Below are 27,343 nucleotides of genomic sequence, written 5' to 3' on the forward strand. Positions count from 1 at the left end.
CAGGTCTAAGAGGGTCTCAAATTTTTTAAATGCTTATGGCCTCTACAGGTCTGCGTCCGGCACTGACCCTTTACAATTCCGCTGAAATCTTTCTTTCTAGTACGAATTCAAGATAGCTTTCTCTTGCTGGGAAAACTGCACCAGAAAGCCTCAGCAAAGCGAGGACTGCGTTAAAGGAAGGATCGGTAAAAATCGGTAAAAATCGTTGCATGAAATCCTTGTCTTAACGTATGCACATGATTCCGAGGTAAACCGAACGAGAATCGGTTCACCGGTTTTTCGCCGCAACCGCAAACAGTTTTTCGATGCATTGCGACAAGGTTCCCGGCGGCGCGGCGGCGGAGTTTTCATGGCGCGGTAACGTGTTTCAATAAACAATGAACTGTCAATGAAGGGAATAAGTGGCCGGGTAACTGCTAATCAGCCCGGCGGAGACCGCGGTCGTCGATCAACAGGGAAACGATTTATCGTTTCATTGATTGGAGGGGTAATTTTCGCGAGAGCCCGCCAGCCGCGCAACGGGAGGAGAAACAAACACGCGGAGGCCGGTGCGGCGTGTATATTCGCGGTTCGATTCCCCACGTGTGCAATCGGCTTGCATTGTCGCGATTGCAACACCGATCTATCGTGGGAATGCGCGAGCAAAACCGCGACGGCTAAACGGCACGGCGGCGATTTCTTTGCTCCGCGCGCGCGCGCGCGCGCGCGCGAGCGATTCCAGAGATGACAGGGGCTGACTCACGTCGTGAGCCGTGTGTTGCTACATTTTCAATGATTCAATACAGAAAGGATTCGGTGGTAACGGCGAACCGCAAATTGGATCCGAGAACAGTCGGATAATTAAGGACGTCCTTGCTCGGATCCATTTATCCTAACCACGGGAACGGTATCGATCGCCTAGGATCCTCTTCTGCGCGCGCGACACACAGGCCTCGGGCGCACAACACCGGGCGCACACCGGTGACTCTTCTGTATTCGATGTTGCGCGATCGGATTCGATCAGATGCGTCAGATAAGCGCAGCGAAGAAACGCTGCGCGCTGTGAGAACCAGCCGATACTCTTCTTTCTTTATGCATCACGAATCGCGCCGGTGACGTCGACAACTTCCAAGTCACGGCATCGGTGTGAAAGACAATCATCGCTGAGGAAATCACGAGAACTCGCCGGCGGAGTCGTTTTCAAAACAGAGACGCTCTCGGGAACGCCGAGAAATCGCTCGCCAGATGATCGGAACTGTGCTGCTATTTAACCCTACGAATTTGTATTGTTCCTAACAGGAACGAATGAAGAATAAATCTGAAGTGGATTCGAAAGTATATATTTGTTACCGAGCCAAACTATCGTAGAACGACACGTGGCATTCAATGTAACCAGTTTTCAAAACAAACGCAAACCGCAGGAAGAGAGAATAGCGGAAGATAGATGTACGCAGACCAGCCGAGAAATAAATTGTTCTCGAGGAGATGCGGAAAATTCCCGGAGAGCCGAGCGATCTCCAGCTTCCTCTCGATCTTTGCGTCTGGCGATCCCGTCGATCGATGGTATCGCGTCGCGATGGATCGTGGAAGTGCGTCGGACTCGATAATGCCTTGTCCACTTAGCGATTCAACCAATAAATTAAATATCGTCGGTGGAGCGCGCGCGGTGCAGCGGCGTTGCAAGATGCAGGAGGCTGCGCGTTATCGTCGCGTCGGTTAGCCAGCGCAGCGCCGAGGTGGTACACGTACGCAGATTGGTACGCATCTCGCATTCTCAATGACCGCCATTAGCTGTAATTATCCGAGAGGAGGAGAAGAAGAAAAAAAGAAGGCTCACGGAGGCATCGCGAGCACGCGTGGGTGTTCCAGTCTTACAATCGGTCCGTGCGTACATAGCTTCTTCGTCTCCTCTTCCTTGTCCGTCTCTGTTGCTCTTCCCTGCCTCCTCCCACACTTTTTCTTCCACCTCCTCTTTTCTCTTTCTCCTCCTCCTCCTCCTCCCGGCTACTCGGCACCATAGAGCATGACCGGGCTCAGGTACGCTTGCTCTCCGTTAATTTATTTAAATTACCGGAGTACCAAGTGGCATGTGGTACCAAACGATTCGAGCCGGTATTGTCGGTGAGCTCTCTTGTTATTTATCGGCGCGAAATTCCGTTTCAGGGATTTTCGTGGCCGGCCTGACCGGCGACCAGGCCTGTACCAACGTCCCCCTTGCTCCTCTGGACGACAGCACACGGCACAAGGTGCGTGGTGCTACGGTGTAAACGAGCCACCCGATAACGGTGGCAGCGGAAACTTCAATGTCGGCCACGGTGTCCGAGCTTTCTTTGTTTTCAGCGAGCAAACCCCTCTCCGCACACCTCCGACAGAAATGCATGTCTCTTTTTCAAGCTCGAAGCTGTTTCAACTCTAAAACTACTTCCTTTGTACGTATGAAATTTATTGCTGTCACTCTTTAACTTCTAGCAGTTTCTTAAATACAAATATAGTAATGTAAAAAATGTTTTGAATGTTTAGTGGCGCCTTAGAGTCGCTAGTCTAGTGCGAAGAGTTGAAATCTTTGGGAGCCGTGATCCCAATGAATTATGTCGCTACCGGGTCTAAAACGCATTCGATGTTTGTCCAAGAAGAATTCCGAAACCTCCAAAAATAATCTTTCGAAGAGGCCGGCCAACAAACGGTAAAAAAAGCAATGCAAAAATCAATTAAGCGGTCCCCGAACGGGGATTATTTAGATTAATTAATTTTTTGCTCTGGCGGCGCGGCGGTTCGAAGCAACCCGTTTCGGATTGAACCGCTATTCTTCTCACGCTATACTTATCTTGGCGAAGAGAATCTTCTTGCTGGCATTTCTTGATTACATTGCATCGGACGGAAGGATTATTTATTGTTTCTGTCGGCGCACGCAAGAGAAGAAGGTCCCCGTCACTTTCTACTGCGGAGTGCTCGCATCCTATCCTAGTCAACTGTCCCTAATGACTGCTAAATACGTCATAGCGTGTGATTAATATTCTAGACCGACCCTCGGCGTGCTGCTCTCGCGAGGAAGGGGAACAGCGCGACGCGACGCGGCGCGGCGCGGCGCGAAAAAACGAGAATAGGAGGCGCGTGAAATTTATCCCCGTTATCGCTTTTTATCTCTCGCATTCCTTCTCGTACCGTATCACATTTTTCAATAGCAAAGCATACCGAGCTTTAACCAGCTCCCACCTGCTCGAGGCGGTTCCGAAAATTACTGTTCAAAACTGAATTAATTACAAATTTCAATAAAAAAAGGCAATAAAATGAACGTTACAAGTGCCGAAGCCGTGGGAGCAACAATCGAGACCGTGTGTCACAATGAGCTATTCATAATCGCGAAACGAGTTTATTTTCACACTCTGATTATGCCCCGGTTGACGGCTGTTGTATCTAGAACTATTTTGAATAACAATTTCCATCCCGGTTCGATTAAATGTGTCGCCGTGGAGAAAAAATCCTGGCGAACATGCGTCACAGAGGCGGGGAATAAAATGGCCGAGAGGCTATAAAAATCTGAAACTAGTTTCGCGTTGGTTCGATCCACGTGACAATCGGGAGCTGATTCTCAACGAAGAAGAAGAAGACGAAGACGAAGACGAAGAAGAAGAAGAAAACAAGAGTCTCGTGGACCTGCAGATCCCAATAAGTTTATTTCTCGTTTATAAATAGCGGCACGCAGACCGCGTCGACGCACGAAATCGGAAACGAACGAGGGACACGGCCGAGGAGCATTCTTTCTTTCCGGTGAGCGTGTCTCTCGGTCGAGTGCTCTTATAGTACTCGCGCGACGTTCGACGATCGTCAATGAAGAGCGGCTGCCCGGTCGTGTAATCTCGCCGCGTTTTCAACGCGCGACCAGAATTCCTCGTGCGACTATACAATACGCTATATCACTAAATCCCCGAAGAACAGGAAGAGCAAAACACCGTAGACGTTTTTCAACCCTTAGCTCGTGCTCGTTAAGTCGCCGAGCTTATTACACGGCGCTATCATTATTACCGAGCTACCATCCTGCGCGGACGAAAGACAAACAAGACTCCAAGGACCCTCTCGCGCGCTGTACACACCTCCGGCTTTATTATATATAAAAAAAGAAAAAGGAAAAAAAGGAACGCGGCGCACCGACAGTCGAGGTGCGCGCTTCACTGTACACATTATGCTCTCCGTTGACGCTTCGCTGTCGAATCGCCACCCTCGAGTTTCTCTTTTTCTTTCTCACTCCTTTCTCTCTCTCTCTCTCTCTTTCTTTTCTCTTCTCTTCTCGCACGCTAACTCGCTCACACGCACGCGCACACCGTCCCATTCTCGCGGCCATTCAGAGACACCTTAGAGACTAACCAGCTTTCTCAGCAGCGTCGACAAACGGTTCGTCGTCGAATCGATCCCTGTGGGTGGGCCCCGCGTCGCACGTCGAGTCCCCGGTTTCACACGGAACGCACGCGAATCGTCACCGCCTCGATTAATTACCTTAATTGCGACGATCGTTACAAATGTCTCAGCCGGTACGTGGCTCGGCCGATCCGCTCCGCACAGCCCCGATGTACCCCAGAAACATTTGCAAAGCGTCGATCACCAATCGATCCTCGAAACGCCGAGGAACCTCGTCCTCGTCGAGGGCTCGCCCCTAAACCCTTCAAACACGGAGCCTGATTAACACATTCGCCCTTGCTCATTCAGAGAAAACAATTCCCTTTATTTCGAGAAGTTAGAACGACTAACGACACTGATTCATCCGTTCATTCTGGAGCGATTAATTTGGAATAAGATCCGAAGGCACAGCGTAATCACCCGGTGCGAATGTGTTGAAAATAGCTGTAGTTGATTTATCCACAGACTGTTTTTCCATTGATTGTGTAATCACGATGGTTTCCTCGATTTCCTGCAGCCTTGCTACAATATTGCACAGCCCTCGGAATACCTTCTTCGGCACGATGTAAGGCGGAAGTGTCTCCGTGTCTCAAGGACCGAGGATCGAATCGCGCTTAAAACCTAAGCTACTATCTACATTGATAAAAAGAATGTTCGTAATCGAATAAGTCACCCAACAAGTTAGAGCACAATACTAGTACACGTAATTACTACGATCTATACAGAAAAAAGAAAGATGTCTCGGGAAGCTCCTCTCCGACATCGAGCAAACATCAAATGTCTCGTTAAAGATTCGATAGACATCACCGAGCTGGATCATCCGTAGCGAAGAGCAGGCTCGCGCCGTTTTCAATCGTCAGGTTCGCAAGGTCGTCGCCTACTCTAAAGGTTATATATTAATTTTCTTTCCCTGTTGTCGAGTTTACCCCACCGCTTCGGACACGAGTCTGGTTCCGTTTCTGACTAAGGACTGTAACTGTTGCGCCGCACCCTGAAACAAGAATCGAAATTCAACCACAAAACATTAGCTCCTTACCTACATCATCTTCCTCTTCTTCTCAAACAAAAACTCCGAGACCTAATCTTCTCTAATTCCTTTTACGAATCGGACCTCTGCGAAAGCAGCTATATCTTCGGCAATCATTAATATTTCGCAGCAAAAGAATGAACAGAGTGGGGACTTCTGGGTACGAAACAAAAAATATTCCGAAGGGTTGCACATTTTCCGAGGAGAAAATTCGGAAAGGTGAAATTTGTGAGGAATTCGAAAGTTTTTCTGATGGAGGTGGAACCTGTAGAATTTGGACGCGTTCGTGCGTCAGTTTGCGGGAATAATCAGCGCGATTAGGCGATGTTTATTGTGCTGGCAACGGTGTCGTAACCGCGTCTCCCTGTTACGCCTCCGTTATCGTATCGGCGAACGGCGCGAGAGAGGCGAGAGAGGCGTTATAACGAGCAATTAATGGGCAGTAGAATAACTTACACTTATCGCGGCACCGAGGAGCTGACTGAACGCTCTGGTAGCGCCGAATAACGCGCCGCTTCCAGAATTATCGCCAACGGCGGCTGACTGTCCCGGGATACCGTAATTGGAGAAGGAACTGAAGAGAGGGGGCGGATACGTCGAGCTCGGCGACCACGTTGTCGTGCGTATCCTTGGTCTTGAGGTTGGTCTCGGTGTCACCGTCTTTTTCGTGGTGTCCGTAGGTCGAGTTGCAGACGACGTTCCAGCCGACGCCTGCTCTGTCGCAACTGTCGTTGACACGGTAGTCGCCGATGCGGTCGGAGCTACGCTGACGCCCTGACCGATGCTCTGCGTTACAGGACCAGCAATTATTTTCTTTCCCGCCCGCTCACCGATCTCTCCTCGCTCGCTCTACACCTTCAAACGTCCCCTCCAACACACTCGAGCGTCTATCGTGTCCGCGACACTGTTCTTTGCCGAATCTATTCACGTCTTTCCCATTTGTCTCGTTCAGAAAGGTCAAGTGCTTCAACCGAGTGCAATCAGGTGCATAAAAATTTTAAAAACTCAAAAGGCACAGTGATTTCTCTATATATGTCCCCAAGGCCTGGATGATAAACGTCGCGGAATTATCCCCACTATCTTGAGAGGCCTCGAGGAGTGTAAACATATCTCGGGTATGTCTCCTGGGCGATTCACGACGATGGCAAGACCCGTGTTGTTGACATGTATCGAGAATTCACTGTAGATTGTCAATTGCTTTGATATCGAAATTTAAAAACGTCCAGAAGGACGATCTCGAGTGTTTTGATACTAAAATTTCGAAAAATCCAGAAGGTGGAGCTAATCGGATTGCGATATGGATGGAGATAGTGCCTTTACTGCCTGGTTATCTTCGCGATACTATGAAGCACAGTCGACTTCCACTTGCCGATTCAGCGAACTGCGCTCCGCCGGTTCCACGGTTTTCGAGGCCTACATATTTTGCCACGGAGACGCGTGGGAGGCGTTCTAAGGGCGATTAACTGTTCGAAGCAATGGTACTCACGGCTAACAATAGTTGCTCTCTAATCTTGGTCGCAGGAGTCGGCGGTTCTACGCCTTGGGCCTTCAGCAACGCCGCCAACAAGGCAGCGTCGCTGATTTCATTCGACGGCGCCGCGGTTGTCGTCGTGAAAGCTCGTCCGCTTAATATTGCTCTCAGGAACGATTCGTCATCCTGCTTCGGGGCTGATGGCTTCTTCGAGGCGCTAGCTTTGTTGTCTGAAACGAGAGAAACGGCCGTCAGACACGGAACAACGGAACGCTCAAACTTCGAACGTTCTAGCACCTAGCTTAAACCGTTAACTATTAATATTGACTCCGATAAACGAGATCAACGTTGATTTCGAAGAAATCAAAAGGAAGAATTGTGCCACTATTTCACGGGCCTAAGTGGGCACTAATTTCGAAGGGACTCCACTTGCCGTTTTGAACAGCACGCAGCAGCTCCACCAGGAACTTAGCGTCCTCCTCGGGCGAGAAGGTGGACGTCTCCTTGGCAGGTCTCGGTTTCGGACTGGTCGCCACTGACAGCTTGGTCGTGGATATCGAGCTGGGTGTGGTCGCCGATTTCGCTTGCGTAAAGATCGAATTAGGCGTGCTCACTTCGATCTTCGAAATATCCACGCTCCTCAACGTCGTAGGGGCCGGTGTCTGTACAGTCTGCGGCTTCTGCGTGGTTGGAACCGGCTTCGGAGTGATACTGACCGATTGCGCGACTTCTAGAACCTTCGCTGGTTTCGATTTCACGGGTCTGGGAGTGGTGGAAGGTCCGAACAAACCACCGCCGAACAACGCTTGCCATAAACTTGCGCCCAGGCCAAACGGTGGTTGAGTGGTTGTCCTAGGTCGGGGAGTGGTTACCGTTTTTACTGCGGCAGTCACCGGAGCCTTCGTTGTGCTTATCAGACTCGCCGTCGCTTTGTTCAATTCTGCAGCCGGCTTCGCGGTTGTGGACGAAATGGGTCCTCTCGTTGTTTGATCGAACAAATTGTTGTTCAGCGGTGTATCCTTCTGGGGCTGTTCTTGGGTTGGTACTGGCTTCCACGTTGGTGGGGCTGCCGTCGACGAAGGCAACAGGTCGATCACTATGGGGCCTGGGGAGGACTTCAACAAGGAGGCGATCGAATTCGGAGACACGTTCTCGGCGGTGATGGCTTTCGGAGCTCGGGTCGGTCCTGGATTGTTCAGGGCCAGCGTCAGGATCTAGAATCGGAGTTGATTTTCATGAATCTTTGAAAAATTTCAGCTAGAAGATTGTATCTTACAGAGCACGAAAATATTTGTTTTGGAGTCCCGGCGAAGAAACGTGTGTTTATTCGATGGCGGCCGTTCGGAAGATCGATAGGCCACTTTCACGAACACGGTGAAAGAGAAAGAGAAAGACTCGGGCGAGGCTATGGTTGCTGCATCGACGTTACGCAAATTAACTTCTATCAACGTAAGCGTCGGCGAAAGATGACGAATCAGACAGCCGTTGCGTAGAACACAGAAGGCCGTCGGCAAGGTTGTTCCAGTCCATTCACCGTGACTGGCCGATCGCATGATCCCGATTCCCGCAGATCCGTTATTATATCTTTTCAAGAAGGGCGTGACCAAAGGTAACGCACCGAATTTTTCTCGAGTTTCCCGTAGGCCGCGAGCCGAACGGAGAAACTAGTCGCCTGACAAACGTCATCGGATCTTGTTACACTAACACCGAGTCGAGCGATGTCGATTGCACAATTGTACGGAGCAGTGAAAGGGCTCTGACGACGATCGAGCCGATTCGCTGTGTCTGGTTTCCGCGACCGGAGAACAACAATCGCATCCATTGTCGGGAGCGATCTCCACCGTTAATTATCCCGTATAGAATACAGCTACAATATCGTCGAGACTGTGAAATTTTTCCAGGGGAATTGCTAAATCGATGATAAGTGTTGTTATTTAATCAACCGCTTACCTTGTTTGCCAACAGCTGCTCGACTTGCGTAAGAGTCTTCGGGGTGGTGCTGCTTCTGGTGTTGCTCTGCAGCTGCGTGAATCATTCGAACGTGTCATCGATTACGAATCTTACAGCTCGATCACATTTAAAAAGTAAATTCCTTCTTTAACACTTTGAGTGCCAAGCCTCCTATCGAATGAAACGAAAATTGAAATGTTCCATCTTTTGGAGCTCCCATTTTGTGGAGACGTGGCACTCGAAGTGTTAAGTTTTTTCAAAGGTTGAAATTAGATCATTCCCATCAAATTCGATGCAGGCATTGCTCACCAGCGAATTCAGGAAGGCCAAGTCATCGAACGTCGTGCCAAACGCGTTCTGCTGTTGCGCGTTCGGCAACAAGTTGGTCCGCAGATTGAACGGAGGCGTCACAAAATTCGGATTAGGTGTGACAGTAGGGGCAGGTGTTATTGTCACTCGAGGCACGGTATTGGTCACCGGCTGGGAAGTGGTAGTGGGCGGTGGTCTCGTTGTTGCCGGAGCCATTGTAGTCGTTGTCGTTGTAGTTGTTGTCGTGGTTGTGGTCGTCGTGGTGGTTGGCGCCGTTGTAGTCCTGGGAGTGGTTGTCGGAAGGGCCGATGTCGTTGTGGCAGCGGTACCAGTTGGCATAGTTGTCGTCGCTGTCAAGCCAGCTGGCGCCCGAGTTGAGGATACCAAGTTCGCGATCGCGCTCCTAAATGGCGTGAAGATTTCGACGAATGGATTGATGGGACGCGTGGGCAGCGAGTCTGACGAGTCGTCCTGGAAGATCAACCGTTCAAATTTATGAATTGAAATATGTAATTATGAAAAAAAGTTGAACAAGTACTGACCAACGTGTTGGAAGCGACGGAAGCTGTTATCACCGGCGAGGAGGTGGTGATGCCCAAGATCTGATCCAGTGGATCCCTCCACGGGAATCCAGGGGGAGCCGTGACTCGTCCACTAGGTTCGTTGCTGAGGAGATTGTTGAACGACGGGACCGAGGCCCGCGGACCTTCGTTCGCAGCAGTCTGAATCAAATAAAGGTTTCATAAGAATACTCCAACCTACGGATCACGCTTCCTTCGGTAATCCTAACTAATCCTTTTCTAAAACTCTGAGGGTTCTGATCTTCGAACTTTAATTTAAAAACTAAATGCCATAAATTTTAGTCCCGAAACGACGTACGGGAATGGAGGTTTACTTACAGCTACTGAATTGATATTTACACTGACAACGCGCGGGTTCGCAGTGGAAGCCTGGTCGGTCCAATAGTTGACGAACTTATCCTGAAAAAATAGGAAATTGTCTCTGTTTCTCTCTGATTCTGTGTGTGTGTGTGTGTCTGTGTTTTTTCGTGGTTCTTTTCGAGAGATACGACGGAGCGCTGAAAGAATCAGCCGCAGCGTCGTTGTAAATCATGCTCTGTCTCTCTTGGTTTCTTACCTGTCCGATGTACACGGAGCTGCGTTGACCTCCGGCCTCTTTCGTCCTGGTGGCCTCGTCCCTCTCTCGATCTTGGACGATACGACCGCCCTGCGAATCGGTCGGCGGTCGACCGGTACTTACTATCGGCGTCAGCCGACCAGCATTCGCAGACATTGCGCCCGACGTTGTCCCCATTTGCGTATTCAATGGGGTATTGCTCTAAACAGTACGAAATCATTCGAATTCCATTAATCCGATCGACATGCGTCGTCGAGATACAGCACCGTTTCGAGTTGCACAGTGAAAATTCGATCCATCGATCTTCCACCCTTTCCAAGCGCTTTTCCACCAGAGGTGCGCGAGAACTTGAAAATTTCGAAAACCCATTCGCGATCCCGAATCAATTTCTGGAGTCCTAATTTTCGGGTTCTCGCAGGCCTCTATTTTCCACCTTTTTTTTCAAACTTTTCGAAGGCTACCCGAGCGATCGTGGCCGATTAAAGATAGAAAATGTTCGACCGCTGATGCAACTGTTCAGCAGAAGGTATCCGAGTCGCGGGGAAGACACGCGGTACGTTGAATATTAAATTGTGGGAAAACGGGGAACAATCGATCAGAGTTTCACTGTGCTCGACGGGTCACGAGAGATCTATCATTGGGCCCGGAGGTTGAGCGACGATGACGGATCGATGGAATCCTGTTTTCAAGAGTTTATCGAATACCACTTCTGTCGGCGCGTACGTCATTTCTCAGACTCTCTTTCGCTCGAAATGTGTAAAAGTCAGATTTACAAGAAGATATTCAGTGCATTATCAAAGTGCATATGCAAGTGCGTGTAAACTCGAAACGTGCGGCACACATACTATGTACAAATTTGAAACTATGTACAGTGAACGTATATACAATTCACGATCGAGCGTTGGCATTTGATAAATTCTTTTTACTCGCGAGCGCGCAGAAAAAAAAACTGAGAGAGAAAAAAAAAACAGAAAAGAAAGATGATGAAAAAGACGGTCTCAAACATGTCGTGACGGTTTCTACAGAATTTCCACAAGACAATTAATCTCGTCACGACATCGGAAAATTAGTTTATTACTCGACCAAAAAGTGCTACTTCAACGAAACCAAAGCGTTAAACAAGGTGCGAGTGACCTGTGCCGTTCCTGACGTGAACAACGTACCCTGAATCAAAAACAGACTAATCAAAACCATCTTTCAATTTAATGTTCGGTCTTACAGACGTCTATTTACAGGGCGTGATTTAAGGTATTTGCCATCGATATTGATTCAGTAGTGTAAATATAGGATTTTTCTTCGAGAAACAATTTTTTCTCAAAATGGCAGTCGTCTAAAGCAGAAATTGAAACTGAAAAATTTATATAATAATAAAATCTATAACACTTTGACTGCCAGACTAGAAACCTCAAAAATTCCATAAAATCAAAGGAAGTTATTTAATGAAATAAACTGTTCGTTCCAGAGACAATTTTTCTCAAAATGGCAGTGGCCTAAAGCAGAAATCCGAACTGAAAAATTTATGTAATAACAAAATCCACAACACTTTGACTGCCAGACTAGAAACCTCAAAAATTCCATAGAATCAAAGGAAGTTATTCAATGAAATAAACTGTTCGTTCGAGAAACAATTTTTTCTCAAAATGGCAATGGCCTAAAGCAGAAATTCGAACTGAAAAATTTCTATAATAATAAAATCCACAATACTTTGACTGCCAGACTAGAAACCTCAAAAATTCCATGAAATCAAAATAAGTTATTTCAATGATAAAAAATTGAAATAAAATTAAATGTACGATATCGAGTAGTCCCCCAACTTTCTTGCATTTCACAGATCCGAATCAAATTTGGAACAATGAATACATTAACGTAAAAATTCATTTCTGGACAAATAATTCCCACATACGGTTGACATGGCAGTCAAGGTGACAATAACGAATTGCCTAACGACTCTATGGGATGGAGGTTCAGGCAGCAACGACACAGAAAGAGAACCAAAGTGAGAAACCCGAGAGCAAGAAAACGGTTCGTTCTCGGGAACGAATTTCTCTCGGACGGCGAACGATCGTTGATGAACAGGTGGAATAAGAGATACCATTTCGTCGGCGGTCGGTACGCTAGCAGGAGGGGTACCAAGTGGGCCCGTGAGATCGGGTCCACCTCCATCGGGGCCGACGATCGCGTTACCAGTAAGGCCAAGATCAACGGTGCCAGGGCTTTGGACGTTTCCCATCGGCTCAGGTCTACGGTTATTACTGTACACCGGGCCTTGATACCGATTGTAAGCGCCTTGGTTAGCCTGGTTATAATACGGTCTGGGCGGTGGCCTGTTAGTGGTAGTGGAAGTGCTAAGTGAGAACACAACCTCGACCGGGTTCCTAGGTGGATCCGGTATGATCGTCCCGTTCGGGAACTTCCGGACCAGCCTGCCGTCCGGGAAGATACCGAATATCACGTACGGGCTGTCCACGTTCCTGGCGTCGATCAGGTTGTCCTCCGGCCTTTTCCGAACGATCGTTTTGTTCGGATAGATCCCGTAGATCAAGTAATCGCGCAGCGGTGCCCTGGTGGTCGAGCTCGGACTGAAACGAGGCGCGGGTGTCAATCGACTGGCCCCGAACCGTCCCAAATACGGCACGGTGGGACTCGCTGGCATCGCTCCTCCGGACGGTTCGCTTATTCTAGCGCCGATAGCGACGCTACCGTTCCCAGGAGCACCGTTCGTGGCCCCGTTCCCGCTACCAGCTGGAATCGCGGTGGTTCCCGGCGTTCCCTCGGTCGACACGAGGTTCTCGTTTATGTCGACGGTGGTGACAGTCGTCTCGGTCACCGGTGTCACAGTGAAGACCTCCGTACTGCCGGGCATCGTCGTCGTCGTTGTTCTAGATTCTGTCGGCGTCGATGTCTCTGTCGTTGTCGTCACTGTCGAAGCCGATGCGGTTGTAACGGTGGAAGTAGGGGATGATGAAGAAGAAGTAGTAGTAGAAGAAGAAGAAGAAGAAGAGGATTCAGAGGATGATGGCACTGAGAAGGTGGTCGTGGGTGTGATCTCGGTCGTTCGGCCGATTCCCGAACCTGCCGTCCCTTGGGCGGTTGCTGATGTCGTATCCTGGAAACGGGCAACAGTTGGAGTTTCGTTCTCGAGGCTCGGGGTCGTTTGGGACATGCTTGTCGTTTGTTCGGGGCTGTTAGTGGTGACCTCGGTCGAGGTCATCGTGGTGGACGTTAGAGGGGTCTGTTCTTGGTTAGTAGTAGTAGTAGTAGTAGTAGCCTCAGCGACATCCATCGGATTAACATTGAGCGGGGTCGTCGACATAGCGTCAGCCACCGTGGTTTGCTCGGTGCTCGACTCGGAGGACGTCGACGGTGTAACCGGTGTACTGGTAACCGTATTTACACGGGACAGGATAGTTTCGGGAACCGTAACCGTGGCAGTTATCTCTGGTTGGTTAGTGCTAGCCTCTACGCCAGGCGGCTGGGTCGTCGTAGACCCGGTGGTTAATGGTGCTACACTCTCCGTGGAAGCTACTTCCGTGACCGGGACGGACGTCGTTTGGGTCTCTGTCGTTGCGATCGAACCGGGCCGCGTCGTCAAGTCTAAGGCGTTCGTTGTTAGTTCGAGGACCGTCGCATCCGAGGTTTGCGCGACCGTAGTCTGCGATTGCGTGGTCGTGTCCGGCGCGGACGAAGGGGTGGTCGACTCGATTATGTTCTCCGCACGGGCTCCTAACGTTTGGTTCGTCCGCACGGTCTCCGCTTCGCTGTCGGGCACGTTACTCGGCAGGGTCGTGGGCGAGTCCGAGGAACTTTCAGCGGGCAAAGCGGTCGTGGATTCCGCGGGATCCACTTCGTTCTGGGAGGGGTCAACGGATAGAGTGGTTAATTCCGGCGTGGCGGTGGTCGTCGTCGACTCGGGGGTCTCTGTCGCATTGTCCGGGGCTATGGACGTCGGCTCTGCCGCTCGAGCAGTGTCGTTCGGGCTCTGAACGGATTGCCCGGTCTCGTTCATGTGCTCCGAGAGGAGTGTCTTGGCAATGGACATTAATTCGGTTAGTAGCGTGTCGGAGGTCGACGTAACCACCGGGGTGGTTGTTTCCGGCGAGCCGGAATCGTCTGACACGGTTGTTTGAGGGTCTTGTATTGTTGTTGTTGTTGTTGTTGTTGTTGGAATTGGTGTGGTGACCGGGTCGGTTTGATCCTGCGCGCCGGCTGTCTGGGTGGGTACCACCGAGTCAGGCTGTTCGGTTGCAGTCGCAGGGGTATTTACCGAACCTACTGCGCTCTGTGCCTCGGTCGTCATCGGCGTGTCCGGCTGTCCGGTAACCTGGCTGGTGGTCGTCTCCAAGCTCCTCTGGGTGGTGGTCGATTCGGTGCCCCTCAGCTGAGCCAGAACCTCCAGAGTGTTCATCCTGCTTCCCGAGTCCAGTATCACGTTCGATATTTCCGTTGCCGGGGGTATCGTGGTGGTGGCGTCTTGCGGTGGGACCGTGGTCGTGTTCAGGGTCGCTTGTAAACGGGACAAGATGTCCTGGGCGAAGTCTATCAGCCGGTTTCGAATCGTGGACACCGCGATCGTCGCGGTGGTGGTCTCCACGTCGATCAGATTGTTGGACACTGCCTCCGTGGTGGCGGCTTCTGTGGTGCTCGGCTGGGTGGAGGTGGTCTCTGACAGTTGTATGGTGTTGCTCTCCGGGTCCTCTGAAGTGACGCTCGGTGTTTCGGTGGTGCTTTCAATCGTGGTGGTTGAAATTGTGGTGGTTGCAATTGTAGTGCTTGGGCCTGTGGCGGTTTCAGTGGTAGAAGGGGATTCTGTCGAGAGGGTGGTCGGTACCCTGCCGTAGAGTTCTGTGCTGGGGCTCTCGGCCAGGTACCTGGCAGTCGTGGGGCCGCCAGGTGGTATGGAGCTGACAATGTTCCCCAGAATCCTGGCTAACACTCTGTCGTCCACCGGGGTCGCGGCTGACGACGATTGTTCCGTGGTCGTCGAGGACGACTCGGTGGTGGGTTGTTCGGATTGCGTGGACATTGGTACCGTGCTGGTGGACATTGTGGACGATTCTGTGCTGGTGGGAACCTGTTCGGTGGTGGAGGTTGGCTCTGTGTTTGTCCGATCGGTACTGGAGGAAGGTACCGTGCTCGTGGAGGCTTGCTCGGTAGTAGAGGGCGGTTCCGAGGCCGTGGAGGGTTGCTCGGTAGTGGAGGGCGGTTCCGAGGCCGTGGAGGGTTGCTCGGTAGTGGAGAGCGGTTCCGAGGCCGTGGAGGGTTGCTCGGTCGTTGAAAGGCTTTCGGGGGCTGCTGTGGTAGCCACGGGAGTGGTGGAGCTCGCCGCCTCCTCGCCTAATCTCGGGGACAAAGTGCTATCCTGAACTGTGGTGGTGTCTGGGGTCTGTGGGCCGGTGGTGGTCGATACCGCGGGGCTTGTGGTGTCATTGTTAGGAGTGTTTCCGGTGGCGTTATCGACAGGGTCGTTAGCGACTCTAACGTCTACCTGGGGGACCCCGTTAGCTTGTACTCGCTGCTGTACGCCCTGTAACTGTTCGTCCCTGATGCTGGCAGACTCCACTGCCTGATAGAGGGTCAAGAATCGCGGTTCCCCGGGGCTCGAGACTTCGACGGGCGGTGCCGAACCGGAGTTCTAGAATCAGAAATTTAGTGCGTGCTGGGTGCTGTACATGACACGGTGCCGGGTGGCCTCTGGACAACGAGCTTATTCTATGTACAGTTTCGGAATCCTCGGCGCGTCGGTGTATTTACACGGCTGAATAATGGACGGGATACAGCACACGGTGTTCGTTCTTGGTTCTCGTTTCTCATCTCGGAAAGATGCCCGGATCTATTGAAGCTACCGCGAATTTGTTCACGAGCAGATCAGACTCGGTAGATTTAATAAAAGTTAATAAAGCTGAAGTGTTAAAGAGGACTTTGCAGTAGTCAATTGCAGCTCCGAGGAAACTCGTCCATTGAATGAGCATACACCATCTCTTGGCAGCGATATGAACTACGTAAAGAGGAGGAAAACCGAGACGGCTTTAATGTGTACCGAGAAACACAGGTGCGAGCTAGAAACTCGTTCTTCGAGCAGGGGCTCGTTGATACTGGCAATAGAGAGGCTGGTCGCCCGCTCACTTTGATTTTTTTCGGCTTAATCGGAATTTCTCATAGCTGTTGATTCTCTCTCATAGAGGTCTCCAGCGATGTGTATTCTATCGGAATGCTAGAGCTCGACTCGAACACTCTGCTTTGAAATTCTTTGAAAATTTATCGAACGCGATTTCTAAATATATTCGAATTCCAATAGAAAGATGATTTTATCGGACTATTTGCGGAAGGGTACGCCGACCGATTGACAAAGGTACATTCGCGATACCGAGTCGGTTCCGTTGTTTCTCGCCGGCTGAAAACGATCCCGATCCACCCACGTGTCCCAGATGACTTTAAGGTAGTTTTAATGGCCACACATTATGCAGCATCCACTTACTTTCACTCGTAACCGCGTGGAACACACCGCGTGAAACGATCACGAAAATGTACCTATGCAATCGGAATGCGACTCTGCTAGAAAGCGAGGTCTACCTTCACGAAAAATTCGAACGAACCATATTAATTCGCTCCTCCGGGCCACAGTCACGTAACATTTATTAAACGCGTACAAGTTCGCGGACAGTGTAGCAACAAACGCGGTACCAATAAAAAAAAAACAGTTCTTGATTAATGAACTCGCGCTGCAACAAACGAACGGATCACTTTTATGAATCACCGTCTTGTCTGACCTTAACCGCCGAAACTACTTAACGTCTGAAAAATTGCCAAGAGAGTCGGTTAATGCTCTTCAATGAGAATTTCTTTCTTTGTTTTCTTTCCTCTTTTTTTTTTTTGTGAAGTATAGAGTCAATGTTAAGTAACTGCCGCAGCGTAGAATAGTTATGGACGCGTTTAGAGAAGAACGAACAACTGCGTGTCGCGTGCGATCCAGAAAGCAGTACATTTATTACCAAAGTTATATATAATGTATATATAATATTGTATAATACAGTATATTGGTTGTTTATGTTGATAGTGACAACGTAAGTGCCTGTACATATTAGTATACGGAAACCCAAGATCAAGATACCACGAATCACGAACTAGACGTTAATTACAGTTTATTAGTTACGGTTTATTTTTTTATTCATTTTCTCCACGATTTATCGTTCTATCATGATTAAACGTAAAATTCTACTGTATTGGGATGTCCGAGAATTATTCACAATGATCATGTTCTGTGATCGAGACCGGTATGGATATTATTAGTCATAAAAACTGTTGAAAAGAAAAGATTATACGATAAGAGTATGCAAGACTATTCGTAGTAATAATTCTTCGGGAACGTTGGATTCCTAGAATAATCGATAAAAAAGAGACATTGAAAAATGATTAATAGCGTGTATAGCGGCGTGTAATTGGAATGACTCGTTCAACGCAAATTATTTGTGTCTATGTCAATAGAATCGAGATTCCCTGACGTGGTTGCGATGACGCCAATGTGATCGGTCCAAGATGGTGGCGCGACCGCTTCGATCTCCTCGGATATCTTCGTGGTGAAAACCTTTGAAGCACACAAAAAACGACCACACTGACTCACTGTTAGTCTTCAACTTTCTTCTGCCACGTAACCTTACCTCCGCAATTAGCGACATCGTCCGTTTCTTTCACGCGTGCCGTTTCGTAATTTTTCAAAACTCATTTCTCTAATTCTCCTTCCATTCGTAATTTTTCAACATCAACTTTTACCAATGTTCACCGATTCAACTCGTATCGTCACCGGTAGAATAACCGGTTTCAGATTTTTCACGATAAAAATTCCAAAAGATAAATTTAGTTATTTTTTTTTTAGGGCAAAATAAATCAGTCACTTTTTTAATTTCTATTCCAATGTTCTGGATCACTGTAAAAGGTACACTAAATTGAAATTACTCTCTTACGTTCGAATTACCAATTTTTCCTGGAACTGCAAACGGGCGAGATATTTCTAATAAATTATAGGTTCGTTTGGTCAACGATGAAATAATAACGAGATACTAAAATGGCCTTACCTCTACAGGGGTAACTGGTGTAGTAGACGAACTGGTGATCGACGGCACAGTGGGCTGGTAAACATTGTTCTGCTTCCTGACAAACAATTCAGCACCCTTGTACCTCGCGCTGAATCGCGGCGGTGATCCACTGGGCGTGATCCTGGGACCTGAGTTCTGTTAACAATCCACAACAATCACGTGAGCACGATCCACTAATCCCAACATTTCACTGGAACAACTTTCACGAGGGAAATATTACTACTACTGGAATGTTAATCGTCTACCGTCCTCTTTTAAATTTACCCTACTCGTTCGAATCGCATTCTCATGCACGTCTATGTTTATGCAGTTATTCAAATCGTCCGTAGTCGCGTGCTTCACCTCGCATTCAACGCGTGGAGTGTTAACCACAGTCTTTTTTTTTATGGGTCACCAAGAGGTCTACAAATGTTAAACTGCGGATTTAAAGCATCTCTTGAACAGTAGAAGATTTTTATCTTCTTCAAACTACAACAGAATCTCCATGATTCGTACCACGTAAAGATCCGCAGTCTAATCGTTGTATTATTCAAACGAATAGAAACAACCGCATCTGCTTTCGCAGTTACAATATTAATATAAACAAACTGTCTCGAGCAAGTTGAAGTGTCGCGATATTCTAATTTAAAAGGTCTGAGAAAAATTCTCAAGGACAACGTCGTAAAGATAAGCGGGTTGTTTTAAAGTTTCGCAGAGCTGTCGAGGGAGATAACGTCGAATAAAAAGATGAATTACCGCGTTGTTAACGTTACTGTAGGCGCTGGAGAAGACCGGAGACTTGTTACCAAGGGAGTTGAGCAACGGAGCGACGGTGCTTCGGAGTTGTTCGAGGAGCGTGGCGTTGTTCGCGGTGATAAGCGCGGTTCTGGTGGGGCTGAAGACGTTCGTGTTGCCGGTGTCGCCGTTGCTGCTGCCGGTAATGCCAGTGTCGTTCGTCTGCTGAGTATCGTTCGCGATCATCAGGTTCACCTGCGGTTCCTGCGATACCGATGGAGCCGGCGACGTGGAGGTCCTCGGCGTTGGCGTGTACTTCGGCGAGCGCGGAGTGATGGCGACTCCTGTGGTCTCTGTCTTCGTGGTCGACTCCACCACGGTAGTTGGTACGTCAGAGTGCCTCCTGTAGGTAGCGGTCCTGGGCCTGAACTCTAGCTTTTTCGCATGGGTGGCTGGCCCCTCGGTGCTGGTCCCTTTGACCTTGCTCTCGGTGGTCTTCACGACTGCCTTCTTCCTGGAGTACCTGCTGGTAGCTATCGGCAGCTTCGTGGTGCCTTGATACTCGTTCTGCTCGACCGTGGTCCCGCCCTTCGTTCTCTTGCTGTATCTGGGTCGGAAGGTGGGCTTGGTAGCGCTCTCGATGTACTTGGACTTCTTCGAGATGACCTCGTCTTTGTGCTCGTCCAACAGTCGCTGTCTGGAGACCGATTTGGGGGGCTTGATGGGTGCAGTCGTGTCGGAGATTGGTTCAGGTGTCGCTTGGTCCTGAGTCTTTCTATTACGGGATTGATAAGAGAACCCTTTCTTGGGTTTGAAGGTGGTGATGGAATCGTTGGATCTTGCCGGGGACTTGGCGTGCTTGTGGATCGTTGTGCCTTCCTCTTTGGACCGTTTGCTACCGCGGCTGGACAAACGGACCTTGGTGGTGTCCAAGGTGGTGGCCGCCGCAGTTTCCTCCGTGGAGACGGTGACGACGGAGGGACTGGTGGACGCGAAGGGTTTCGTGGTCTCTTCCACCCTCTCCTCGACCGAGATCGAGGTGACCATTCTCTCGGCTATGATCTTTCCTTTCTTGGTGCCGGCCGGCCTCGAGGCGATCTTCGTCGGATCCTCGGGGTACTTTCTTGGTCTGGAGAGTTTCGAGGACTTGTCGTCCTCCCGCGAGCTCTCCGTGGAACCTCTGCGACCCGGTGGACTAGGCTTGGTAAACTCGGGCAGCTTGCTCGTCTCGTCGGTCGGTTTCGGTATCGGTTTCGGTTTGCTGAAAGAGGAGGAGGCCGTGGTTGCGTCGAGATCATTCTCCTCGATGTTCAACTCTGGCTTCACTAACCTCCTAGCCAGGTCCAGCTTGTGCCTCGATCTCTCGGCGAACAGTGCCGCGGTCGAGGCCAACGCCGATTTCTTCACCTGAAAGGGTCGTTGAAAGTGCTCCGTTTTAAGATAGTCGGGACCAACCGGCGAGACTAAAGCCGGCTCCGCAAGCTCGAGCAACGGGGAGGGCTCTGTTAGTGTGCGACGGTCTCGACGAGATCTCCGTCGACGGGAGTAGGCGTTCTCAAGGTCGCTCGCTAAGCTTACCACGCGACGAGTCGCAATTAACGATCGTACACTGACCACGGGGAGGAGGAGGAGGCAAAACGTCGCGACGGGGCTTTCCTACATGAAGAAGAGAAGCCTGAGGAACCGCAGAAACGAGACGATCCAGGCTGCCATTTGGCTCGTAACGAGCCCGAGCCACGATTTCACGGAACTGGACAACAACTGAAAGGTTTAATAATCACTGTTGTTATACATCTCTGGCCGGGAAGGATCGCGACGGTGCGGAAGAATCGTTGCACGGGAGGCCAAGTGAACGATACATCAACGATAGAGGAGACAGTGACATAGAAAACTAATCGACGTGACAAGCCCGAGGCTGCCGAAGCGTTCTCTATTTAATCATACTACAATGGTTGCGTCTGCTGTGCGCCGGAGAGACTATGCTCTCTATGCTCCTCCCGGCACGCTGGGAGTACAAAAAAAAAAAGAGTAGATTTTCAGTCGATTTTTTAAAAAAGCGTCGATCAAGCGATTAGCTGCGGTGAACGGGTGACATAATTTAGTTTCGTTACGGAGAGAGGCTGTGAACGTATTTCTTCCTTTTTCCTTTTTTTTTTCTTTTCCGCAGGAAACCTGTTTACTGTTTACGGATTTCACGTGGCGTGGCTGTCGGTGTTCTCGTGACTCTATGTGGAATCTGCGGAGATCCTAAACGATCGAAAGTCGCTGACCATGCTCAGAAATTTCAGTTAAGTATCCCATTTTTCGTAAACGAGGTATTACTAGATAGAAAGACTGCGTAAGAAGCATCCGCTCGTAATGCTAATCGAAGGGGAAGCGTATCCTTTCGAAGAAATCGATATCCCTGCAATTACGAAGCGGAAGACCGTTTAGTTTTACGTAATTTGGACCAGAGATAAGGTCTTAGATCGTCCTACAAAACCCCACATCGGCTTCGCGAAAAATCACCTTTCATTTCCTTTCCCTTCCGACTTGGAAACTCTCGTCACGAACGTTCCAACTATCGCCGAACCTCTGTCATTTCAGAACGAACACTATACTCAATACAAAAAAGTCTCCACCTAACTGTTTGCACTGCAAGAATTTTCTCGGATCGTCTACCGGCGGCTCGAATAATTACTGTGTTTAAGCGGGATTTGCCGGCAATCTCTTCGCGCCTTCTCAGAAGGGGCGTTCGCGATTGCCGACTTTTCACGAGGAAAATTCGCTAGATGGGTCCCCTTCGCAAATCGCAGAATTTTTTTTCATTTTTTAACGCGTTAAAGACCGCAATTTTAATTGCGTGCAATTTCCGCGTCACCCTGTACGCGAGAGTGCTCCGCCGGCCCTCGTCTATTTACAATCAACTCCGAAGTTGGAATATATTTTATTATTAGCCGGATAAGTGCGTTCCTTCCATTTATAGCCGTGTTCTCGAGGCTGCGGAATTGAAGCGGAGCTGAAACAACGGCCGAGCTAGGGATAAATCAAAACACACATTACGTGCAGGTAGGTCAAACGAGCCTTCACTTTCTCCGCGGCGATCTGCCGAAACAAAAGCAATCGAACGAAAATCGAAAACCAGTTTACCGGTCTGGCACACGTGAGAAACGGGAAGAGGGAAAGAGAGATCACCGGTAAACGTAACTCTGGGCCTCCTTGGTAAGTGAAAGACGACGGACACGATAAATAGTTTCGATTCACAGGACGAACAAGGCCGATCGAAATTTCTCCTCGAAGATCTCCTAGCATCGTCACGTTTCGGACCTTGAGAGAACTCCTCGTCGAGGATCCGTCGGCTCCTCAAGTTAGGATATCGTTCTGTCCAGTCTTGTTTGGAGGTGGACGATATCGTCGACGCATGCTGAACACCACGATGACGTTTCAGGATTTGTCCAGAATCATCCGAAACGGGAAATCCACCACAACCACCAGAAATAAATAAATAAAATAACCCTTTCCACTGACCGCGTTTCACTGTAATTGTTAATCGCGCATCATTGTCCAGTCTCGAGTGGTCGTCAATGATGCTGCCAAGCAACGCATTCATGGTCCGTATCCTTCACCCACACGTTCCTCAACGTACCATCTTTACCGACTCCGGATTAGGTTCCACAAACATGAGGCAACACGACAAGGACTGTTCTCCGATGTGCTTGACTCGGAGAATCGATGAATGCTCTTTGACTGGTGTTTTCAGAGAGAATGGTTGGCTCTACGTGTCGATAGATCGAATGGTCAATGAACAATTTGAATTGTACGTGTCTCGGAGAGTCGAAGAATGTTTCGCCTCGAGTGTAAATGTTTGAAACAGCTAATGAGCGAATCTGGATGTTGTCTTCTATATTTTACGTGTCTCAAAGTGTGTCGAACGTATGAGAGCGATGAGTTTGAAAGTTTCGACGCGGATTCGCGAGGAAGCTCGCAAGCACGTCGAGAATGATGATAAGCTGTTGGGAGCCGAGCGTCGTATAGACGCCGGTTTCACTAAGGAAAGCTGAATGGAAGCTCAGTGAAGAACGCACCGGACAAAGGAGGGGCGGAGACAGAAGCGGACACGCGATAATACAGAAATGATAATTTTCAGGTGAGCCTTACGCGTCGCAATCCTCTGGCATTTATCAACGTTAGAGGGTTCTCTATAAAAGTTTGATCCGTGAAAAATCGATATCCTACGGCTGAAGTATCGAGGTCGTCGAGCTCGATCAGCCTCGAGTTGGTCCTCGATCGTCGACCGAAGACACTCGTCTGTGGATCCTACACGAATTCGTTATCGATCTTGAGAACAAGTTCGTCGTTCTTTTCCTACCGCTAACTCCTCAACGAATATATTACATTTGTATAAATAAATTCCACAGTCTATCCAAGGTATTTTTCGTCCAGAATTTGTCGAATCGCAAATATGCGTTTGTTATACGTATGCATGCTGATTAAACTGTTCTCGATGTTAGAGATTCACCGTGTACGTTGCATTTAGTCGCGTTATTGTACGTTCATATTACCAAATTCGATCAATACATCCGCGAGCAGTGTCAGTGTGGTTATGTCCGTGTTAAGTGTCGCGTTCTAAACGTAAACCAGAAGATATCGTTCAACTATAGTAGAAGCATAGAAATGTTACGACCAATTAAACAGTGATTAAGAGAGTTCGGATTGATAGTGATTGTTCGGATGCTGTTAGCTGAGCAGGAGGATCGCTGTGGACTCTTACCTCCAATGGCGGTCTAGGGATGGTTTTCGGGGCTGGTGATTTCATATTCGTGATCTTCTGAAAGCATACTTCTCGGTTAACGTAATCCAGACAATCCACCGATCGACACTGTCATCGATCGACAGCTGTGGATCGAACATTTATCCGCTCAACAATCCAACCAATTCAAGTGGCCTGTCTCGCGTAAACGCTGAACAATTTTTGTAATTGATTTAGCTATTCTTCTGCAATACAGAACAACTCCTTGTACAGTTTCAATTAATCCTAGAAGAGCGAACAACGATGCATGTCCGTACTATACTTTTAAACAATGTTTTGTTTACACGAGACAGCCCCCTTGAGTGCAATTAAGAGCCGGAGGAACTCACCAGCTGAGAGAGCCTGGCTTTAAAATCGGGCGGGTAATTATCGCTCTCCTCGGACTCCGCGGACGACTTGCCGAATCCGAAGGACTTGCTTCCTCTTCGGGGGCTCTTGGTGGTCGAGCCATCCGCTGCAGTGCTCTCCTCGGTGCTCGGCTGCGGCTTCTTGAAGGCTCTCCTCGTCGAACTTTCTATGGTCGTTATGATTTCGGTGCTCGTCGATTGCTCGTTCGATGGGATCACTTCGTTCGTCTGATCCCTGGCGGACGGAACTACTGTCCTGGGCAATACCTCGGAGCTGTTCGCTTGGCCTGGTCGTCGCCTGAGAGTCCAGCCTGGGTATCCGTGGAGCTGCGAGTCGTTCTTCGGCGGAGTTGGTCTTCTAGTCTGGTTGGTACCCGGTGGCCCTTCGGTGGAAGGCTTGCGACCCCTGAATCCGAGGCCGTAGTTGAAAAAATCCTCCTTCGACTGCGTTCTTCCTTGACCAACTCTAGCTCTTCCTCTGTTTCGCCCTTCGGAGCTGGTAGTCGAAGAGGACCTTGCCGTCGTCGTCAACGTCCTTGGACTCGCGGTGGTCGAAGTTGAAGGGCTGGGTGTAGTGCTAGAGGGAGATTGAGACGACTCCGAGTCGGTGGAAGTTGTCAGGACCTCGGTGACCGCTGTCGTCCCTGGCGAACCTGTTGGCGTGACGTCTGTTTCAAAAGAGCAATTAAAAGGTGTTAGTAAAGTCCTCACAAGTGGACGAAGCCTTTCGTAGAAAAATAAACCGGATATTAAGGATCGCAGTCTACCGATCAGCTACTTACCCGAAGCAACCGACGTGGTACCGTTCACCCTGGACCTGTTCCTTCCTCTGCGTCCATCTTGGTCCTGCCCACGAAGTTCCACAGACCTGGTCGTGCTCTCAGGGACTCTAGCTCTCCTCTCGGTGAAGTTCCTCTGTCGCGTCACTTCGTTCTCCAAGTTCTTGTTCCTCGATCTAGATCTCTCCTTTTTAGCTTCCGGTCCCCTAGACCGATCCCTGGAGATCGTGTTCTTCTTCCAGGCGGCGTTCACCTCGCCAGCTTCCGTGGTGCCGAGATCATTGAACTTGGAAACTCCTCTCCTAGAACTCCTGGAGGTTGGAGTAACGGAATCCGCAGCGGTAGATCTCCCGCGGCCCTTGGGTCTCTCGGATCCTCTTCTGGAACCAGCTCTGGACTCCTTGGTATCGGATCTCTTCCCAATTTGGGGTACCGTCGTGATCTGCTGCGAAACAGCTCCGAAAGCCGTGGTGGACTCGGTGTTGGGACTCAATGTGCTGTCCACCGTCAGAGGAACGTCGACTCTGACGCTTTCGGACTCGGAGAGAACAGCGTCCTGGCTCTTGCGAGTGATCGAGTTGTTCTCCCTGTGGCTCAGCTTCGACCTGCCCGACCTGGTGCCTCTCTCGATCCTTTCAGTAGTCGATCTCCTGCCCTCGGATCTTCGCAACGAGGCTGTGCTCGTTTCAGCATCCTCGGCGTTCCTGTTGGTATACCTCCTCGAGGCTGGTATCTGCGTCTTGAAGTCCCTCGACGCGAAAGTCGTCTGGATCTTCCTCCCGGTCCTGGATCTCGACGATTCCGTGGTCGCCGTGAAGACAGAGGGTCCGCTGTTGTCTATCAGTCTCTCGGTGACTTCGTAGTGAGCTGTCCTCGTGGATGGTCTCCTGGTCGAGTCCCTCGAGGGACTCGAAGTGACGCTCTGCTCCTCTTTGGCGCTCGTCGCCTCGCTGCTCTCGGTCGAGTATCGTTTCCCGCTCCTCCTGTTGATCACCGGCTCCCCTTTCCTCACCTCGTCGATGCTCTTCGCCAGGTTCCTCCGGGAGCTGTTCGTTGCGTCACCGGAGACATTTCGTTCGGCTGTCTTCGTCCGGAAGTTCGAGCGTTTGCTGGACTCGAACCTCGTCTCGGTGTTGCTGGTTCCGTCGTCGTGTCTGTCGTTCGAGGGTTTCCTCGACTGCGGCGACCTGTCCCGCGACGATTTCGATCTCGCGAACGGCAGGCTGGTGGTCGCCTCTTCCGGGGACTTGGCGTTGAATCTCAGAGCCCCACGATCCCTAGTGGTGAGCTGTTTCTGATCGTCGACCTAGAATTCACAGACTTCATTTTATCGACCGCTATCGGGTTTATAGACTCGCCTTGAGAAATAATACAAGGTTCAAAGATTTGCATTTGCAGCAAAAAACCAGGAAAAGATTGAACGCATGTTCCCGGTTCTCCGTTTAGGATACAAAGAATCGCAGGTAGACGTTTCTACGGGCCGATCGGGCGATCCAATTTATTTCACGGATTTCGAGCACCGCTCAAGGCGATCATTATGCGATTAAAACCCTATTTAGAACGTTCCGCGTGCAGCAGCGGACTTCGCTCGCACGTTCGAATGTATTCAAATGTATGCGAAGTCCGCTCGTCCATCGTTGAAATTCAACCAACATCGGAGACAGTAATCTAGCCGCGGATTAGTCATCCGTGTTTCCTAATCGTTCGATATCCCCACTGATTTTTGCAATATCTAGGACACCAGTTAACGCTTTGCACTCGTTCGTCCCCCTCTGAGGCGCCGCTACAAATTATTATAATTGAAAGCAGTTCTAAATGTCTCTGCATTTAGCCTCTTGTACTACGGTTTGTATTACGGTCGCAGCAATTAGACGTGATAAATAATGTAAAGTCTTGGTCTAACCTCCCACCGATTTTTGCCATAAGTCTGCCGCTGAGAAAGAGACGTCGCCGAGTTCTGGCGTGGCAGGTTAATTAATGCAAGGGGCACAACTTGAGATGCATCCGAACGCAACAATTCTCGTTACCCAGTTCCATAATGCGACGGCAACGCGACGATTACTCGGATAAAAGGGAGCAGCGCAGCGTCAGCATCTCCATTGCGAGGGGGCAATCGATATTCCTTTCGCAAGCGGGTCGTCGTTATGAAGACATCCAACACCATCCTTCGAGGAACACCTGCGACATTAGCCAGGAGCCCCAATCAACCGTTAATGGAATGTAATTGGAGCAAGAACGGAGGGATCCCGCGAAGAAAGTCGCGTCACGTAACGAGCCCCGTGTGTCCGCGCGAAACGATCAAAGGATTCGTGCCGGGAAACGGTGCAGCGATGCACTTCCGAGCCGGCACGGATTATTT

The 27,343-nt window shown here is 49.7% G+C and overlaps 1 protein-coding gene across 5 annotated transcripts in view; it reads right to left on the reverse strand.

Annotated features, from left to right (window-relative positions):
- Positions 1–3,623: 3,623 nt before the first annotated feature.
- Positions 3,624–27,343, reverse strand: part of LOC143355147 (uncharacterized) — a 44,563-nt gene continuing 20,843 nt past the window's right edge. The window contains exons 3-18 of one of the 5 annotated variants that reach the window (XM_076789709.1): positions 24,988–26,290; positions 24,188–24,858; positions 23,820–23,876; positions 23,207–23,365; positions 19,091–20,476; positions 18,335–18,490; positions 12,358–13,371; positions 10,266–10,466; positions 10,028–10,108; positions 9,671–9,850; positions 9,129–9,599; positions 8,820–8,891; positions 7,303–8,083; positions 6,885–7,099; positions 5,855–6,184; positions 3,624–5,362 (exon numbers count right to left, since the gene is read on the reverse strand). In XM_076789709.1, coding sequence (XP_076645824.1) covers positions 5,294–5,362; positions 5,855–6,184; positions 6,885–7,099; positions 7,303–8,083; positions 8,820–8,891; positions 9,129–9,599; positions 9,671–9,850; positions 10,028–10,108; positions 10,266–10,466; positions 12,358–13,371; positions 18,335–18,490; positions 19,091–20,476; positions 23,207–23,365; positions 23,820–23,876; positions 24,188–24,858; positions 24,988–26,290 — 7,146 coding nt within the window. In that variant the 3' untranslated portion in view covers positions 3,624–5,293. Of the gene's footprint in view, positions 5,363–5,854; positions 6,185–6,884; positions 7,100–7,302; positions 8,084–8,819; positions 8,892–9,128; positions 9,600–9,670; positions 9,851–10,027; positions 10,109–10,265; positions 10,467–12,357; positions 13,372–18,334; positions 18,491–19,090; positions 20,477–23,206; positions 23,366–23,819; positions 23,877–24,187; positions 24,874–24,987; positions 26,291–27,343 lie in introns of all 5 variants that reach the window. The other 4 variants (XM_076789708.1, XM_076789711.1, XM_076789710.1 and 1 more) reach the window with 4 other exon arrangements.

This window comes from Halictus rubicundus, chromosome 6 (genome assembly GCF_050948215.1).
Source record: "Halictus rubicundus isolate RS-2024b chromosome 6, iyHalRubi1_principal, whole genome shotgun sequence".
NCBI lineage: Eukaryota > Metazoa > Arthropoda > Insecta > Hymenoptera > Halictidae > Halictus > Halictus rubicundus.